We start from the raw sequence: 20,694 nt of genomic DNA on the forward strand, positions 1-20,694 counted from the left end.
CAATATGGTAAAAAGGCTTAATGTTATGTTTCAAAATTCTCCCAGATTAACAAGGTATAGATGCAATGGAAGTGTTTTTATATTAACATTATTTATATATAGGGTGTCACTGTTCTACACTGACAACTTTTCTCTGTAATGTTTTAGTCATTGCAGCTTTGTTTTGACTATACAAGACCCCGAGAAATGACCTTTTCTATCTTATATGTATGCATCCATACGGTAAAAAGTCAAGTTTTGTCGGAATATTTACACTACACACTGCCTGTAGCTTACTAAAAGAATGTTGTTATCAGTTATAAAATACAATAGTTAATGGCATACATGAATCTGTGCTTTATGGCTTCATACATACAGGAAAGAAAATATCCAATTATGACCATATTATACGCACGAGTATCTGCCCTAGTTATCACCAAGGCTCAAGCAAATATCCCCCACCTAAAGATTTCTATTTCAAAGGCAGACTGACATAATAGGGCGTTGTTGGTGGATGAGCAGAGATGGACAATAGGCTACCAGAATAGTCTAGTAAATAGTATACATTATAATTCTTCAGTAAAAAAAGGTAAAGTGCTCCCCTGTGCTTAGCACCACGCCATGAAGGCGTATAGGGGGTGTGGGGGTAACGCCCCACACTTTCTTGATCCGGTCGTGAGTGGGGGTGATGTGATCAGCATCATGCCCCTGACCGCCTTTACCCCCCAGGGTTTCCCCCAGGTACCCATGTTATTCGATGCTGGGGCCGCTTCCATCGTTAGAAAAGTTCCCGGATTTGAACCGGCCGGGGATCGAACCTGGGACCTTTAGCATGGTAGCCAGATACCAACTGAGCCACCGTGGCTATATAATTCTTCAGACAATTTAATTACGTAGTTTAACTATTTACTTAAATTTTATAGTCAAATCCAGACATACTTAGCGGGAATGGTGATCACAGCAGAGCCCACTTGAATGTATTTTGTATGTTTACATTTTTATTTGCGTTATTCTTGTTGTACATCAATTCTCTTATTCTTCAGGCAAATTGTGATGATGGGGGTGGATGATGATGAAAGCGATAAAGGGACAGTTTCAAATAAGCATCCATACTCGGACCAGGACTCAAACATGAAACCTTTGGTTGTCCGAGTGTTGTAGACCACTCAATGCTCTTCGCCAGTGAGGCACTGAAAATTCATCCACTCTGAGCCCGGAATCCTCTGGCAATGTCATTGCTGATACTTCCTGGATCTGAAAACTCCCAATATGGTTAATAAAACATTAAAATGCTGACCAAGGCAAAATTTGTTGTATAAAAAATATACACTAAAAATGTAACGTTTCCACCCAATAAAGAGACAGTTTCAAAAACTGTCGTTACGTTTATAGTGTATATTTTCTATACAATAAATTTTCCCTTGGTCAGCATTTTAATGTTTTATTAACATGGAAACAAGGCTTAACAGTGTTACCCAATATGGTGCGATTTTAATACCAATCCTGCATCAGAAAATTTGTTCTGTGATACGAGGATGTATAAATCACTCACATGAATGTTTCAGAAATGACAATACCTTCGCATCCTTGTGGGTTTAACTGTTGTAAGTTCCAATACAGAGGGCGACATTCGTTGCAAATTCTTCCATGTACTCTTGGTTTGCACTGGCACAATTCTCCTGGTGGTAAGGAACCGCAGCCTGCAAATGTCTCTACTACCCCTGCTGGGTCACAGTTGCATTCTGGAATTAAAGAAACAAAAACGTTTAACATGAATGCAAACACACACATAAATTAATAGCTAATACAGAATTAGAAACAAATGCTGCAATTTAATATATTATGTTGTTTATCAGTACTGATACTCACAGCATGGCCAAGAAGAGATAAAGTGGAACATTGATTTTACATATTTCAGGGAACTAAAGCCAAAAGAATTACAATGCAAAATCGTGGAAAGATTTTATAACATAATGCATCATTAGAACCATTAAGGGAAAGATTTTTTTTCTTTTACTTTGTTTTTCTTCTTCTTTCTTTCTTTCTGTTACATCTTTAGAGTCCAATTACAGTCCGAATTCATATTACAGGCAAAGTCAAAGGCAAGATGTGCAAGTTGTGCAAATGCATGATTTTGCTTGTTTTAGTGATACACTCAACAGATATGTTACATCTTTAAAATTGTAGATGTAATGTTTAATACATAGGTAACCACAATCTATTGACAACATGGTACTTAAAAGAATGGAAAAGATGTACACATTTTCAATTTGAGCAGTAGATAGACATAAAGCCTTGTGATGTTTGGTTTGGGAGAATTCATACGAAATAGACAAGTGAATGACCACCTTACTGCAAGTCTCTCAGCCCAAATATGAAACACGTTTGAATTCAAGCACATGTGTCGCCTTGCCCCAATTTTTGAACCACGCTCTACAATATTTAAATGGATTTTTCCTTGATCAAAATCAGGTGCTTTCATGTACACATATGTACCTACATTTAAAAATTCATCTTACTCACCTTCACAAATGGGAAAGTTGTAGAATCTTTCTTTGCACTGATTACACTGAATTCCATCAAAATTGTATCGACACTGGCATTTCCCTTCCAAGTCACAAGAAATCCCAATTGAACCATGTGAATCACAGTCACAAGCTAAGGAGAAAAAAAGAAAAATATGACAGGTAACATAATATTATATTGTCTCAATGAACAACACAACGTTTTGACTTTGACCTACATTAGAAAATTTTCTGCAGGTGCCCATGTAAGAGGGTTAAAATTACAGACTTACCTGACCAAAATATCAAAAATAGACCAAAAAGTAACTAATTCCTGACCAATTCAATTACAGTCTACTAATCAATTAGCATTTTAGCAACAAAACTCGGATTTTATTAAAAATATATATTTATTTTCTGGCATGCATCCAACATCCTCATGCAAATTCATCAACACTTTTCTAATCAATAAAAAAAATTCTACTTTTATAAAGCTAAGACAATGTTTTCATGATTGTACTGTATATTTTTTCATTTTTACTACAAATAATCATTACCACACTGTTAATAAAGGTGACATAACAACATAAAGTAAAGTAAAAAAGTAATATGTTCCCTTGTGCTTTGCAGCATGCCATGAAGGTGTATAGGGGGTGTGGAGTAAAGGCCCCACACCTTCTTGATCACGGCCGAAGGTGGGGGTAATCTGACCAGCACCATGCCCCTGACCACCTTTAACTCCCCCCTTCCCAAGTTTCCTCCAAGTACTCACTTTATATGATGCTGAGTGGGCACTGGAACCACTTGAACAGGTGGTAAAAATCCCCAGTTCTCCCCCGCTGGGGATTGAACCCAGGTCTCTTGCATGATAGTCAGACACCCTATTGACTGAGCTACCACGGATCATTTGACATAACATAACATGGTGAATAATGTAGGAAGCAGAGAAAAAAGCATGGCTCTCAAAATGTAACATTTACACCTTTTTGGCAATTACAGAAAGCCAATTTTTAAGAAATACTTTTTACAATGGTTATTACAAGGTTAGGAAAATTTGTAAGAAGGACTGAAATGAAAAAATTGTCACCCATTGGAAAGTAATCATTCCAAATTGTAAAATGAAAACAAAAAATCATAATTACAGTTACACAAACAAACAATACTGACCTTACTCACCAGTTTAGAAAAAAACGACAAAATATAGACTATGTATTTTTCTTCTATCGTATCTTTTTCCCGACACTTTGGCTAATCATTATAATGAGGATGGGTGATGATTAGATTATATTGATTAGGAACACATAGGAACTCCCAGCATCTAGAAATAATTACAAGCATCAGGTTGTACTTACACAAGCACTCTGGGTACTGATAGTAGCCTGGGCTGCACTGATCGCAAGTTCGACCAGCAAAATTGGACAAACAGGTGCATTTCCCTGTAGCATCACAAACTGTCGATGCACTTCCCACTTCACTACAGCCACAAGGTTTGCAATCAGGATATCCATAATAGCCTGCTACACACTGATCACAGCGATTTCCTCCGTAACCCTCTTTGCAAAGGCACTTGCCCGAGTTCTTATCACACACTTCTGGTACGGTGCCTCTGACATCACAGGAACAATCTAAAAGCAAAATTGAACAAATGTATCAATTCGAAACATAATTTGGTTTCACCTAAGTACACAAAAATGTTTAAGAATTGTGGCTTTGATGATACTGATACCGATGCATCGATATCAGCATATACCAATTGTAATTGGTATTGGGTAGGGATGGGACAGATTAATTGATACTCTATTGGTATCAGCCGATATAGTCATATCGGTGTATCGGTTTATGGTAAAATTACTGATTATTTTACCGATCCAATATATCTACAAATATCTTATAATTTAGTGCAAAATTCTGCCATTATGTTATAATTTTTATGGATAATCTCCATGCTCTACTTTCTTATAAAGTAAATGTCTAAATAAGCAACTTCTTTTGCACTGCAGTCACCTTGAAACACACATTTATTAAGGAGGTCAATGATCCATTCAGGTTCTTCTTGAAATTTTATATCGGATCGGTAGAATATCGGCTATCGGTATCGGTAAATTTTATACCGGTACTTTATAGGTGTCGGCCAAAATTTCATATTGGGAATACTTTGCTAAGGTCACATGAGATTTTATCATGCTCAAAATTTGTGAACACTGAGCAGCTGAGACCAAAATGTAAACAATAACAACAATAATTATTATTTTGGATGTTAAAAACATCTCATGATGCCAGCTAAGTGTTAAATGTAATAGAGGATGATGAAAATAATTACATTTCCACATGGACGACTATTTCCTCTTGAATTTTTCTAATAATGAAACTTACACAAACAGTCAGGGTAGTTGTAATATCCGTGTTCGCAGTCATCACATGTCCTTCCACCATAGTTGTTCTTGCAGCTGCACTGTCCTGACTCCAAATCACAGACATCTGATACTGCTCCCAAAGAATTGCATTCACAGGCTGTAAATAATACAAAAGATTTTGTACAGAAATATGTACTTAATATACATTATGCTAAACACTAAAAAAATTAACTATGAGTACACAAATGTAACACACAGAGAGAGATGCTGAATTGCAGAAAATGATTGGAAATGCATGCCTTAAAAAGAACTTAAACCCAGGATCCTGGTATTATATTCCAGCGCTTTGACATCTGAACTCCCAATCATATGGTGACACATACATATATATCTCTCATTTTCTACATTGCAATGACATGATACATTTATCACATACTGATTTAACACATAAAACATTTACTGTATGCTTGCTGTGCAAATCTATCTGGTTTCACGCTAAAATAACAAGGAAGAGTTAAAGCAACAATCTGGCACAGCATACAGGGTGTCAAGCTTAAGAGGCATAATGAAGCAAGAATTAATAACTTGAAAGTTTATTGAGATATTTCTTTACAGCTTTCTTCTACCTGTCAAGTAACTAAACATGTTTAAATACGGAGAAACTAGTACTCACTTTTATCCGAGAAGCTGCTTTTTTCTTTTTCGATTAATTTCAGTGGCCACTGCCACCATCCTCGCTCGTCTCTCTTTTCCTAATTATAAAAATGTTTTTTGACATTGTTTGCACATAACCACACTGTTTCCATGAACAAGCAGTCACAGCATCAGTCTTAGCAGCCTTGTTAACTCCTCAATAGAAGTTTTCCACATGCTTTCTCTCACTAAGCTGTTACCTGGACATACGCTGTGCCTCAAGTTTCATGTGATGTAATCTTCCAGGAAGACAGTGCATCCTGCCATTACGCACATGTGGTGAGGGATTTCGTAGACCATGAGTTTCCTGAATGTTGGATTGGGAGAGGTACTCATCCTAACATTTGGTCACCAATATCGCTGAGTATTACTGCTCTTGATTTTTTTCTGTGAGATTTGTAAAATATCAAGTGCACCAAACACAAGTGCACCTGACCCACAAGACATTTGTGCTGCTATAATCCTATTGAACCCATGGGCAGAAATTGAATACAAATAGGACGTCTGCCACTCCACTGAAGGTGCACATATTGAGGTACATTAAGTATGTAAAAACATTTGGGAAAAACATATTGGTAGAAGTAACCTATAAGGTAATATATCAATAAACTTTCAAGTTTTTAATTTGTTTTATTTTGCTTTTAAGCTGGACACCCTGTAATATACAGTACAAACATTGGATATTGTATGAATTGTAGTTCTAAGAGTGGGAAATAATAGTTGAACTTGTTGATTTAGTAGAATCCTGTATCCAAAGTTCAGACACTAAATCTTGGATCTTAGTTCCAGATACCAAATCCTGGATCCAAGGTTCAGGATTCGGATTTTAGATCCAGGATTTGAATTCTGCAGGAACTGGATTCAGATAATTTGTATTCAAATGTCCCCTAATAAACACACACTGTCCTAGCTTTCCTAAAAAGATAAAATACGCAAATGTCCAATTCATAAAAAAGTTAGTAAAATATAGCATTTACTTCTAAAAGACATAAATCATGACCATACCTGAAATTGATGGTCATACTACAGACAATACTTTTACAAAAAAACTCAGTTATGGAGAAAGCAGATGCATCACTTACCTAAGCAATCAGGAAATTGGTAGAATCCTTCATTACAGAATGTGCAAAATTTCCCAGTGTAATTTGGTTTACATGGACACTGTCCACCAGAAGCCTCACAGTGGAAGCCCCGTGTTCCGTTCACATGGCACTCACAGGGTCTGCAATTCGGGTATCCAAAGTAACCAAAATTACAACTGTCACAATGGGGTGGCGTAAACTCTGGTCGGCATTCACACTGTCCGGTACCCTCAGCGCAGTTCCCAGTTGAAAAGAAGTAATTGCATTGGCAAGCTGAAAGGATTTTTTTTAAAGCAAATTATGAATAGGGACACTACTGAATACACATGAGAAATTTAGTTCTGCCTACTCCCATTTCACAAGATGAACAATGTTAAAATTTGTTTTCATAAAATAGATTGTAATATTCCCATTTATCAGTGTAGCATGATTGAGATGAACTAATTTATATCAATCAAGTGAATTCAAAGAGGGAAAGAAATCATTTACATTCTAGACTGGCAATAAAATAAAGAATATGTGACACAGGACACTGTTTCATGACTTGTGCTAGAACACATATTTTTATTCACTACTAAATACTATAATCATCTCATTCATTGTTATTACAAAAGGGAATGTTTCACAAATGTTTTGTTTGCATCATCAATTTGAATGGAGTTGAACTGTATAGTTTTGAATCAATTCCAAAATATCTCAAATCAACTCCAACTTGGAACTGATTAGTAAAATATATAAAAATTTTATCTTCAGCAAATTAGCCATGCCAAATGTATTTGTAAAGTTTTGTTTTGGTAGACATAAAGTCTGTTATCTTGAAACGTGCTGATGCTAATTTCATTTAAATCCAAATCAAATTGAATTTTTTTACTGAAAAGTCCTAAATTTACAGATTATTGTGGTTGTAATTTGCACCTTTTGCCTATTGCACACTTCTAAGATTTCATTGCGAAATTGTAGCAGCACTGATGTTATAACACACATATGGGTTTCATTTCGTAATATTTTATAAAAGGTAGTCTGCATAGTTTTGAAGAAAGCAAAAATGAGCAAAGGGTGAAAAATCTTATACCATTACAGAGGGCATTTTGAATTATATATATGTTTGTGTTCTACACCTCAAGATCATTGCATAAAACATGGTCTGAGACTCTGATTCTGCCATGATATCTCTAGAACAATAAATTTTTCATGGAATTAAAGTTACAGAGATACAAGGTGTTCAGACATTTCAGGGTGCCCACAAAATTTGTGAAGTTAAATTTCCTGACTTTTCCTGAGCAGATTTTAAAAAAATTCCTGACTCACACACCAACCAATTTCTTACTTTTGCAAAATATTTTGTTTTCTTTTACATGCAGCCTCCACCATCCCCATAGCTGCCCAACTCTCACCTGAGTAGCAATTTTTTTTTATTACTTCATTACTTTTTATTACTTCATTACAATTCAAAATACAATAAAATTTCATGAAAAAGTTTTTACTAAAATATTTTACAAAGGTACTGATTAAAATAACCCAAATTTACATTTTTTTAATCATGAACATGTTATGCTAAACAACTACAACACACTTATATGAATAAATTCTATGTATATATTGAACAATATCACCAGAATGAAAACAGAAGTTTTAACAATGCCCACAGATGTTAGTTTTCCAACTTCCGCAAAAGTTTGATTTCCTGAGAAAGTTCTTGCTCCATTTCAGATTTTTGTCTCAACTTCATTGATATCTTCCAGTTTCTTTATTTCATTCATGACCTTCCTCTTTTTGGCAGAATTATTCTCTTCTGTTTTCTTAGTGTTACGCTGTGTTTCCATATAATCTTCATATTGCCTCCGAGCAGATCTGGCATACATAAGCATTTTCTGTGTGATGACAATACTATGGATTCCTTTGCAATTGATAACAGCATCATGCACTCTCCTCAGTGCTATGATTGTATGTTCGCATTGGTTTTCAATAAGGGCAGACTTGTTGATTGAGAAACCACCCTTGATTGTAGCATTTACATGGGAAAATATCAGACTTTATCACTTTCCACAATGATGAGTATTTTTGGTTGTTTGAAAGAAGGGAAGCATAGAAATCATCGAGTCTGGCAATGCCTTGCTTGTCTTGTAGATATGTTTCAAAGCTTTGTGAAGAGGATGTTCTGGCATCTTCACACAGTAGTGAGTACTCTTTTTTTTTTGCATTTTCTGTGATGTCCTCTGGTACTCTGTTAGCTTCAAACAAACAGTGAAGGAGGCATTTGAACCTAGTTCAACCAACCTGTGATTGGTTTAACATTACAGAAGGATCCAGGGAAGACGATCCTATGACTACCTTATATCTCAAGGGGCTTTTAACTTCTCAACCGTAGTTCTCAAAAATGTCTGGCATTCCTTTCAGAATTGCAACAATTCAAGTTCAGTTCCATGTACTTCCTTTAGGAACTTCTGGGTCTGCAAGCTGACATCAACTGTATTTACAGGAAGCAAGTTTTCAGCATCATTAAGGTCAAGTGGCATGAGTGTACTTACAGTGGGAGCTGATTTCAACTTACTTGGCTGTACAAGCAGACTCATAAGTGATCTCATGAGATTATGTAATTTAAGAGAATATATACGGAGCCAAGGGACTTGCAGATTGAAAATGTGTCAAAAAAGACTGACATTCAGAATAAATAGTCTTGAAAAAAGACAACTTGCATTTGATAAATTTATTACTAACCTGCTCTGCAACAACTTTATAAGGCTTTGACTTTACAATTTTTGACTTTTTCATAAATTTTCCTGACCCAACGGTAGATTTTGTACTTTTTCCTGTCTTTTCCTGACAAATCTTGAAATTCCTGACATTTCCTGATTTTTCCTGCCTGTGGGCACCCTGCATTTTCCATGCGTGCAACAAATACTTTCTACCTAACACTGTGACTTCATCAAATACTAATACTTCAATGAACAATGAAATACAATGAAATTTAAACAAGTAATAAACAATGAATACTATGCCTAAATGCATTTCAAAATAAATAAATTTCAAACTTACGACGACACACATCTGTTGCATTCAGAGGTACTCCAAAAGGTCTGTAGAAACCTGCCTGGCATCGGTCGCAGTTAATGCCTTCAGTGTTGTCCCTACAGTTCTGACAAACACCACCTCCTTCATATCGTCCATAAATATCAATGGACTGCCTCTTTTCATCGACTTCAGCATCATAAATACACTCCTCAGTGTGACCAAAGCAATTGCAGGCTGCAAAAATAGCATAAATTAATAATAATAATAATAATAATAATAATAATAATAATAATAATAATAATAATAATGCAGGATTACCTGAAAAGCAGGCAACATTGTGTTATACTATGTGAAGTGTGTTCTCAGTGGTTTTCTGTAATTCCAACTCAAATTCCCAAATGATAAAACAGTGGATCTGAAGTAACTAACTAAAAGTTGTGGAAATTACGGGTCACGTAAGGATCAAACTGTGGCCCCTACCTTTTGTGTCAGTTCTATATACTATAACTTGACAAGTTTAAAAACAAGATGCTGCAAATAGCTGTTGCGCAGCTCACACCACATTTCCCCACTCCATTCTTTGCAGCGACGTTGGTTCGGAGTGTTGCAACCTGGAGGGAGCAGAATGGTCTGAGGATTTTCAACGAAATTTGTATTTGCTTTTTCCTGGTCTGTTTTCTACCTGTCGGAGTACAGAACTTCAGGTTACCTTTTGCCAACATCTCTTTTCCTTCTTATGTCCAGTCCCGATTAGCCTTACTGTGCATAAAGTGGACACTTACAACAACAAATCAATCCAATCCAATTCTTTTAAAACTTGAGAAACCATCCATTTAGATACCCCCGTGGCGGGGCTTGTGGACTCGACAACATTATACTTAAGTTTATGCAACTCCTTCTGATTTCGCAAATATGTTGCAAGATTGTAAACAATTTCTCTGGCCTGTCCTCTAAGGGGCTTTCCAGAGCAGATTGTGGATTTCATTGGACCCGGCATGATTTGATTTTTGCATTTCAAAAATATGCAGTCAAGAGTAAAGAGCAAGAACATTTCAGTGCTTTAAAAAAGAAAACAGGCAAGCATGTTATAAGATTGCCTTCTCGTAGTGATTGTTGTACAATAAACAAAAGAACCCCCACCGCACTCGGATTTAAAATAAAAACAGACCAATGCTTGATGTCACATTCAGAAAATGAAGTCATTTGCCCAGTAGTTTCTCTTCGTTATAAACGTTAACGCACGTGCGTAATGCTACAGTTTACGATCCGCGCACCACATGCATTTTCAAAGACCGGATTAAATCAAATGAACCACTGATAAACTGATATGAGCCGGCACCAACAATCTACACAGTAAAAATAGTTTGTCATATTTGTTTTAGCTTAATTTTGCTGAGTTGGCACCACTCGTAGCTTGAAGGCCAGACCAGTACGTAGAAGAGTGGTGGGGAGGATGATGTAATAGGAAGTGCTCCGCGGCGATCTGCGCATATCGGGACTTAACTTGTCAGGCTATAACTGTGCAGATGAATTGGTACATGATATGGACACATTTTAAAGAATGTTCCTACAAACACCTGACTATGTGTCACAGTTTTGATTTCAAGGCATTGACATATTGTCCTGCTCTTCTAATACACAGGCATGTGGAAGTTGATGGTATAAAAAAATTGCAATTTGAAATAACCAAGTAAGCCTACCATAGCTGACTGTGTGTGTGTCTGTGGATAATTGGATGCCAACATCCCATAGCATGTGTAATGAGAAAGTTTAAGGTTACCTAAAATGTTGCAATAATGTTCACCCTTGTTGTTTCAAACCACAATTAAGTAAATAATTTCATTTTCCAAAGAAAGCGAACTGAAGCTTCTTGCCACTGCAAGAATCATGAGAACATGGTTAAAATGTTCACCTAGGTCACTCTGTGGAGAGAAAGAGACAAGAAGATTGGCAAGTAAGAAGTACTTGCCCAGATTTTTGCTTTTGTTGGAGTAGGAGAGAATGTTGCAAAACCCTATCGTAACGTTCTCCTACTAAATGTCTGGGGTTGTAGAGTTCGTTTTACGTTACATTTCGATTCTACAGATTGTTACGTTATCACTAGGGGCATGCATATTTCATTTTTGATGAAAACATGAAATGTGAAAACACATTCTAATGTTAATTTTTCATGTTTCTGAAAGGTGCGAGGTGAATTTTACTACCTTTTTGTCACAAAATGATGTGAAATTAACTGCAAAATGCGAATTAGACTCTTATACATGAAATTTAGAGGGTTTTTACCAATGCGACCCTTTGAGAAGTTCGATTCATCCTGTGAGTTATGCAATTCAAGGAAAATTGATTAATTCTGCTGTAAATATTTGATGAGCAAGAATGGACTCCTTTATACAGGAATGAACTTAATATTCTGGTAACTACATAAATGTGCCATTAGAAGGATTATGTTTATTATTATAAGTGCAGTTTTTAAATCAAATTTTGGATTATGTTCACAATTTTAAAACCAAAATGTCATTTTATATACTACTTTTGACCAGTTCTTTCACTGTTATAACAGTGATTTTTTTTTTACCACTTTTGAACCCAAAATTGACTGTTTTTGTACCGACATTCTGCTTTTTTATTTACCAAAAATATGTGCCTCTACCTATTACTGGCTCAGACTGATTGATTGATTTGGTTCATTTTACCTTGCTTTTCTGACACTTTTGGCTAATTGCAAAGATGGGGATGAGTGATATGATGAAATTAACAAGGGTACACTCACAAAGAACACCCATGCCCAGGCTGGGATTCAAACCGGGGAACCCTGGCATCATCATCAATGACTCTGAGAAATATTTTATCAAAAGTATGTATTCATGATGGTTGCGGTAAACGTGGTTTAAAATTACTTACGTGAAATTTAGAAGATTTCTCACTTCCGCATGCAATGCAGAAGTGAGAAATCTTCTAAATTTCACGTAAGTAAAAGTATGTATGTTGCAGTTACCTTGGTAGCCCAGTTGATATGCTTAATAATTCCTTTATAATTTAGCACACACTAGAAATTTAAGTGTAAAATGCAGGTTTGACAAGGACTCAAACCTGGGTCTCTGGCATACCATGGTCTACCCACTGACCTACAGAGTCAAGCTCTGGTTGTGCTGTATTCCCTGGCGAACAGGACAAGTGAAAAATCAGGCACAACCAAGTCTGGTTCAGGAGCTTAGTTGGCAGAGTAATGGCATCATATGCCAGACACTTGGGTTCAAGTCCTGATCAAGCTTAAATTTTTCACTTCAATTTCTAAATATTAACTATACCTAAATGGGTTGCAAGTTTCACAATACTTCTGTTTGTTAATTAAGAAGTACATTCAAGAAGCAGATCATACATTAGCACGCACGTAAAAGTTTGCAGTAAAAAACTTGCAATTTGCAACAATACCTTACCTTCGCAAACAAATGGGTTGTAGCTTTTAGATTGCCTCCAAGCCTTTTGGACATAACCTGGGCAACACGTTTCACATTGAGCACCACAAGTGTTGCGTTGACATCGACACAGCAGCTTATAGGGATCCTCAGGGTCTGTTATGTCACACAAATCTGCATGACCATTGCACACACAGCGGCCTCCAATGCTGATATCCTTGATGGAATAATAGTACTGCAAGGGAAGCGAAAATAGCAGATGTAAATATATGTCGAAAAAAATAAGAGAACAGGAATTTAATTTCCAGTTAAATAATCAAAAATAGGCATCCAATATTTGTATACATATTCCGTAATTTAGTATAAAATTCTGGTATTTTGTTTTAATATTACAATAATTATAACAGTATAATCCATATACTCTGGTTCTGTAATGAATAAAATGTCTAACTAGACAGTTTATTTTCTAAGGAAAAAGTTACGCAAGTTACCTGGCAACATGCACTACATGTTGAGGAAATTTTCGGAAAAATGTTAAAAATTCACCCTTCGATTCGTCCCAAGGATGGTGAAGTGATGCTGACAGTTTGTGCAATTTATTATCCATCAGGACTAGGACTGAGCCTGACAGATAGTGCATAGAATGCATAGCACGTACAAGGCCAACCAAAGCTGTGTGAAGACACTGGTGGAAAGAACGGAGTGGTTCATTATAAGTAATGGATTAAAACAGAGAAGGGCTCTTTCCCAACTGCTCTTCATAATTACAATGGATGCAATTAACAAAAAGGTGGGGAAGAAGACAGGAAAGGAAGAGATGAAGCCCCTGTTGTTCGCTGATGACTTAGTAATATGGGGAAACAGGGAAGAAGTACAGAAACAGCTTGATAGTTGGAATAATGAAATTAGAAGAGCAGGAATAAAATTCAGTGCAGAAAAGAGCGAGGTGCTAATAAAAACCAGAAACTGAGCCAGAAATGTACCAAAAATAAAGGTGGACATGGAAGAGTTGAAGGTAGTGGAGAGTTTCAAATATCTAGGAAGCATAATTGAGAGAAGTGGAAGAATAGATGAGGAGGTAAACAGAAGAGGACAAATGGGTGGTGAACTATATCAAAGCATTCAAAGATTAATATGGAACAGGGATGTACCTATGAAATGCAAGAAGGTAACATATAACACATACTATGTGCCAATAATTACGTATGGAGCAGAGACTTGGGCAATAACATAGAGAGACAAAAGAAAGATGCAGACAGTGGAGATGAAATTTTTAAGAAGTATATTAAGGAAGACTAGAAGGGATAGAATAAGGAATGAGATCTGACAGACAGTAGAGACAGTGGGGGGTGGTGAATATTCAGGACACAATAGATCAGGCATAGATGAGATGGTTTGGATGCAGAAAGACTGGCAGTAAGAGCTTACCATGCACAAGGAGTAGGAGTAAGGCCAAAAGGAAGACCAAGATGCCAGTGAAGAGAGCAGATAGCGGAGAGTGTTAGGAGAAGAGGACAAGATTGGAACACCATGGAAAGAGAGGAATGGTGGAAGACCAGAAAAATCTAGATAGGCTTGGCTTCTATGCCAACCCAGCCAGAGGCAGGAAACAGTAAAGGATGATGATGATGATGACTAGAGCTGAGATGATACCACTTTGAACTCATACCGATACTGATGCTGATACTCTCACCGATTTCCAGCAATACCGGTACTGATGCTTGAAAATTGTAACCATTAAAAGTTGTTCAAAATATTGATTACATGCATCTATTTGCCAATATTTTTGGTTCAAAATATTCATCAGAATAATAAATTACATGTTATGTTATCACAAAATTAAGTTATTTTCACACAAAACCGGTACAAAATAAAAAAGGACTTCGAATTTTGAATCATTTCCAGGATAATAAGACTACATGGCATTTTCGATAGGCTGTCAAAGACAGAAAAGTATCAGGCTGGTACCAACCGATACTTTCCAATACCAATAGCACTGATATTGGCTGATACCGATCCATCGGCATCGGAATCGACTTAGCCCTAATCAGGACCATAGGCGTAGCTACGGGGTGTGCCGGGTGTGCCCAGACACACCCTAATGGGCTGCTTTATCAAAGAGAATTAAAGACAGATATTTCAATAAGAGAAAAAATATGCGGCAGTTTGTAAAAGTTGAAAATGTCATTACTTGGTACAAACGTGTGCATTATCGCTGATGAAACGGGTGTCTATAGATTTTCGTTGTCATTGGAGAAAGAAGATATTTACTGCATTCTACTCTGTACTGCAGCGCCTTTCTTCTATACCTGTCACAAGCTGCACGTGTGAGAGAGCTTTCTCCAAGCTTAATCAAGTTAAAACTAAATTAAGAGCAACTCAAAAGCACGATAGATTGGAAGCTCTGCTCTTGCTATTTGTGGAACAGGAAAAAGCTTATTTATTGATGTAAATAAAGTTATTGATGAGTTTAAGAACATTGTACCTTTTGATAGACGTCTCTTGTTATAGATGACGTGTATTTTGATGTATTTGTTTGTAACATTTATGAATATTTTGTGTGTGTGTAATTTCTATGCAATTTGATTTTTTTTCTACTACATATATTCAGAAATTTTCAACACTGTCATTTAGTGAATTTATATTCCTTTACAAACAGTGCAGTTAAAGAGTTATGTGATTGTGTTGCAAAATATGCTATTAAAAAGGTACAAGACCTCATTTTTTTTCTTTGTACACACCCAAATATAAAGTTCTAGCTACGCCTATGATCAGGACCAATTCCCGTTACAAAGTCGCATACTCACTCTGTATACATCACATAAATTGAAACTGAGACATTTTTTTTGTCAAATCAAATTAACTAAAAAAAAAAAGTATGTTCAGTATCAAAATGCTCGCAATTCTTCACCCTCCTCCTCATGCAAACTTAAGTGTCAAGATTATGTAATCATAAAAATTGACAACTTTTTAATATGAGAAAGAAACTAAAGAAAAGGTCTTATGTTAATTTTAGATCCTGCAAATTTTCCAATGAATCCATATTGATCTTGAAATTGTATTGGCCAGTTAAATGGTCCCATCCTGAGTTCAATTATTGAATCAAGTAGTACTAATACGTACCCTTCGAGTAACTGTATGGTCTCGGCGAGCAAGCGACATCAGATGACCAAGCAAGGTTTTAGTTCGTAATAATCTGAGTCGAATGTTTGTTGCTCTTGTCCATTCTTGCAATACAGTAGAGTTGAAAAAATCATTTGCAGAAGGTCTATTGTTGAGTAATGAAACTACTATCTGGAAAAAACAAAAAACAAACAAATCAATATTTTTCATGGAAGTACTTCAAAAATGTTACAGGTAAGTAAGTAATGAAAAAATGAAGCAGCATGCAATTCATGTGTGTTTAATTCCAGTCAATTTGTAGTAATAAGAGGTAAATAAATAGAATGAAGTCAGATTCATTGAGTAAGGGAGATTTCACAATGCCACAAGTGATATGTGTTGCATGTCGCTTAACTCTTTGAGGGACGGTGGTTACCTGTGCTCACCACATATTCAAACAGTAATGGTTCTTTTCCTGTGCAGTGACCACACAGACATGGACATCCGCAGGATTTTTCCAAGGAGGGACAAGGAATGTAGTTTTTCCAAGGGGGGGGGGGCAAACAAGCCACATTTTCCCCAATAATAGTGTTGTACCCTCAAAAAACATTGCTTAAATTTGAATTTATCATGTTCGTGTATTAATTAATACATATTATTGTGGCTGAAATAAAATTATATGTGTGAAATATGTAATTTTTGGTTGACTTTCATTTTCCAGGGGGGAGCCCTCATTCCAGACGCCCATGCACACAGACCACATATGTATTTCCCCAATTCACCACTAGATGGAAGGTGATTACACTTGGCTGTTTCGTTTGAGCTAAGGGAAGCATGAATCATTTCTTACTCACTTCAGTGCTAGAAATCAAGGTGTGTGGTCACGTGTTCGATTCTCCTTTGCTTTTCGTGAAAATAAGTGTCACCTCGAAGTGATCGTAGACATTTTATAAGTAATTGAGCTGTACTTCTCACATGTAAGTGTTAGTGATTTGACGTATGTATGTATCGTAACACTAATTACTTGTAAAATTTGTGGTTAGCATAACTAACCACCGTGCACAGGCGACAATGTAATTTTGCTAACATGTCTTCGAGAACTCAGTGTACAGAATTCGTAGAAAAGCTTGTTTATGAGAAACTTGTGTAAAGAATTCGTAGAAAATCTTGCTTATGAGGAGCTTCCATCTGGCTCAGATAGCAAACTGATAGAGGCATGCATATGATGAAACTGCAAAATCTGAAATAGACTCATAAACATGAAATTTAGAGATTATTTACCGATGTGACACTTTCTGAAGTCAGAATTATCCTGTGACATTTATTTTTTTCCCAGGGCTGTCCGGTATTGAGAAGTTTTACTGTGCTTGTGAAATCGCTAGTGCAAAATGTTGGTTCGTTCCAGGGCGACTGAGTTTAAGGGAGATTTCCAACTTTTGGCAAAATTCCTATTGAAACCAATGTTAAAAATTCATATGTAATTCGAATTTTCTAACGTTTATTTGGATAATGCAAAGGCAGCTATCCAGAGACAGCCATAGGGAAGAGAAAATTTCTGTCATTGAATTTACGGGAGATTATGGGACATTTTCCCAATTTTTAGCAGCACGATATCGCTCCAGCAAATGTTTATGCAATGTATAATATTAAACAAAAGAATTAAATTGCATTTAATATAATATACACATCAAAATAGAGAATAAAAATTTACAAATTTGCATTCTTCTTAGTCCTCTAATTCATTCTCAAATGGCACATTCAGTGAGAAACCTCCCTGGACTATCACTGTATCACACAACATGTCTTCCTTGTTTTATGCATATGTACTTGAAATATGGTCATAATCAGTGCTTGAAGTGAGGGGGGATGCAGGGAGATGCTAGCAATTTCTTTCACAAATCATCTGCCCCCAAGCTAACCCCAAGGCCCAACCAAACATCCCCCAACGTAACATTTTCCACTTCAAGCACTGGTCAAAGTTCTATTATACTGCCACCATTAGTTATAAATAAATCAACAAAAATAAACTAGAATATCTCCCATCAAGATACCAATCTTAAAATAAATAATAAAAAATCAAATAAATTTACCTCTCCACCTTCCAGCGGCACAACTTTAGAGTATTGTGTTTCACATACAACAGAATTATCTTCTTTAATAGGCTGAAGACTATCCCTTCCAAAAAATGTTTCACAGTCACTGGAAAAATAAACATAGTGTTAGACATTCAGCAAGTTACATAAATTGCAAAGACTAAAAATAGTTTTCACATTGTTCCAAGAATTGTGAAATAAACTGTATGCCAATTAAGTGATTATTGTCCATTTATTTTTACTGCTTTTGATTGATTGAATTGATTTATTTCACTTCACTTTTCTTCCATTTTTGGCTAATCGCGAAAATGAGGATGAAGGATAAGATGAAATACATGAAAGGGTGAAAATGAGGATGAAGGATGATAAGATGAAATACATGAAAGGGCAATCACAAGTACATATGGACAGCACACAACAAAAATCCCCAGAAGATTATACTGGCTGTGGGCTCAGGCACCACAGACTTGTCAGCCTACAACACTTTAGTTACTGGGGTGTACTACATGGAAGAGGGGTTGGCTTTTGGGTGTCGTCTCAAAATGCTACCCCTGACACACCACTTTCATTATTGGTCCATCGTGAAGATGAGGATGAACGATGGTTATGATGAAATTGATGAGGGGACACTCACAATGAACACCCATTCCCAGGCCAGGATTTGAACCCAGAGCACCTGACATTGTAGCATGCAGTGCTAACCACTCCTAAAATAAGAGAATAATTGGACACAATATCACATCACTTCAAAAATTCAAAAAAATTAAGAAGACCCCCATTTTATTTACCAAATATCTCTCCTCCCTCTCACACTCGCAGATATACAAGGTGTTTCGTAAGTTCGTTTACAACGCTTGGGAGGTGATTGTACGAGTGAAAATAAGGTGAAAAGTTCATGTAACGAAATTCCGGAAACTGCTTTGTTGCCGAGTTATTGACGTTTGAAAACGTGGGAAAAATATTTTCCGAAGTGAATAATCGCAAAATGGGTGGAGAAGTCGTCGGTGTTGGGCGGTCCACTAAGAAATTGGGTACGCTCTGGTCAAAAAATCACACGGCAATGTTGTGCAATGTCGGCGCAAGGGATTCCCCAAAGGATGCTAACGAAGATGTTGACGGGAGTGGGGTGGGTGTGCGTTCTGCGTGAGCTGGTATCGACGAAAATTGGCATGTGTTGAATGGCACCAAAAAACAAAGAAAATTTCCTGAGCGAAGGGCACCATGACGTCAAAACGAAAAGTCATAGGTTGCATACCCTGAAAGGCACACAGTATGCTTAATGGAGATGTGAAGGGAACCTCATCACAGACGGTTTTCAAAGTGTCCACCATGTACTTCCAAGCAGAGGTGACAACGGCGAATCAAGGATTGTCTAGTGCGACCTAACAACCCCGGCGTTTCTGCTATCGATGCTGCAGCTACATTGATACGGGCAACGAAGTTCTCGGCTGACACGACAGGTGTTTCAGAAAAAAGGCGTTTCATCTCTCCCCAGAGGAAGAAATTCAGGGGCGTAATATCAGGCGATCGAGGTGGCCATGGCACAGTCCCTCCCCTGCCAATGCACTGGTTGTGGAATACGGTATTGAGGAAATTGCGCACATTCCGATCGAAATGTGGGGGTGCACCGTCATGTTGAAACCACAGTCTTTGTCTCAATGCCAAGGGCACATCCTCTAGTAGTTCAGGCAAAACCTCACTGAGAAATGCTTGATAAGTGGGCCCACATAGGCGAACAAGGAGAATGTACGGTCCAATCAAATGGTCATGCAGTATCCCACACCACACATTCACTGCAAATCTGTGCTGATGATGTGCCACTAGCAGTGCATGTGGATTTTCATGTTCCGACACATGACTGTTTTTACTATTGAACACACCAGTTTTCGTGAAGATAGCCTCATCAGTCCATAGTACCGTATTCTGAAAATTGGGGATAGTTTCAATTTGATGAACAAACCATTGGCAAAAGTCCTCACGTGGGCCAAAGTCCCGAGGTATAAGGTCTTGCACTTTTTTCAATTTGTACGGGTGCATCCCCTCTTCTGCCAGGACTCGCCACACATTCACATGGGAGGTGTTTCGTTCGTGGGCTAGTGCGTGCGTACTGGTGCCTGGATGATCCATCACTGCAGTTAGCACATCTTCCACACACCGTCGTGTTCGCACACTTCGCGGTCGTCCAACTTCTCGACGAGGTGGCAACACTGATACTGTTTCCCGAAGTCGAGTGTCTACAGTTTGAAATAAGATGCGCAATGGTAACACCCTATTTGGAAAACATACCCCATACAGACACCTTGCAGCACGGATATTACCTCCAGCCTCCCCATAAATCAGATGCATGTCTCCCAGCTCTTGGGACGTGTATGCAGCCATCCCTTACACCGGGCTACAAGTGTTTATGGCCGTTAACACTAGTACACTTCACAGAACACGATGGGCTGTGGCTAAGAATT

General features: G+C 37.2%; 1 protein-coding gene across 2 annotated transcripts in view; it reads right to left on the bottom strand.

Moving 5' to 3' along the window:
- Positions 1-20,694, bottom strand: part of LanA (laminin subunit alpha) — a 137,518-nt gene that overhangs the window by 85,857 nt on the left and 30,967 nt on the right. For both annotated transcript variants that reach the window (XM_083122227.1, XM_083122228.1), the window contains 9 exons: positions 18,233-18,341; positions 16,164-16,334; positions 13,062-13,275; positions 9,649-9,858; positions 6,613-6,885; positions 4,857-4,994; positions 3,836-4,108; positions 2,503-2,637; positions 1,557-1,721 (listed from right to left, as the gene is read on the bottom strand). In XM_083122227.1, the coding sequence (XP_082978353.1) occupies positions 1,557-1,721; positions 2,503-2,637; positions 3,836-4,108; positions 4,857-4,994; positions 6,613-6,885; positions 9,649-9,858; positions 13,062-13,275; positions 16,164-16,334; positions 18,233-18,341 (1,688 nt within the window). The remainder of the gene's footprint in view (positions 1-1,556; positions 1,722-2,502; positions 2,638-3,835; positions 4,109-4,856; positions 4,995-6,612; positions 6,886-9,648; positions 9,859-13,061; positions 13,276-16,163; positions 16,335-18,232; positions 18,342-20,694) is intronic.

This window comes from Lepisma saccharinum, chromosome 5, assembly GCF_977018435.1.
Source record: "Lepisma saccharinum chromosome 5, izLepSacc3.1, whole genome shotgun sequence".
Classification (NCBI taxonomy): Eukaryota; Metazoa; Arthropoda; class Insecta; order Zygentoma; family Lepismatidae; genus Lepisma; species Lepisma saccharinum.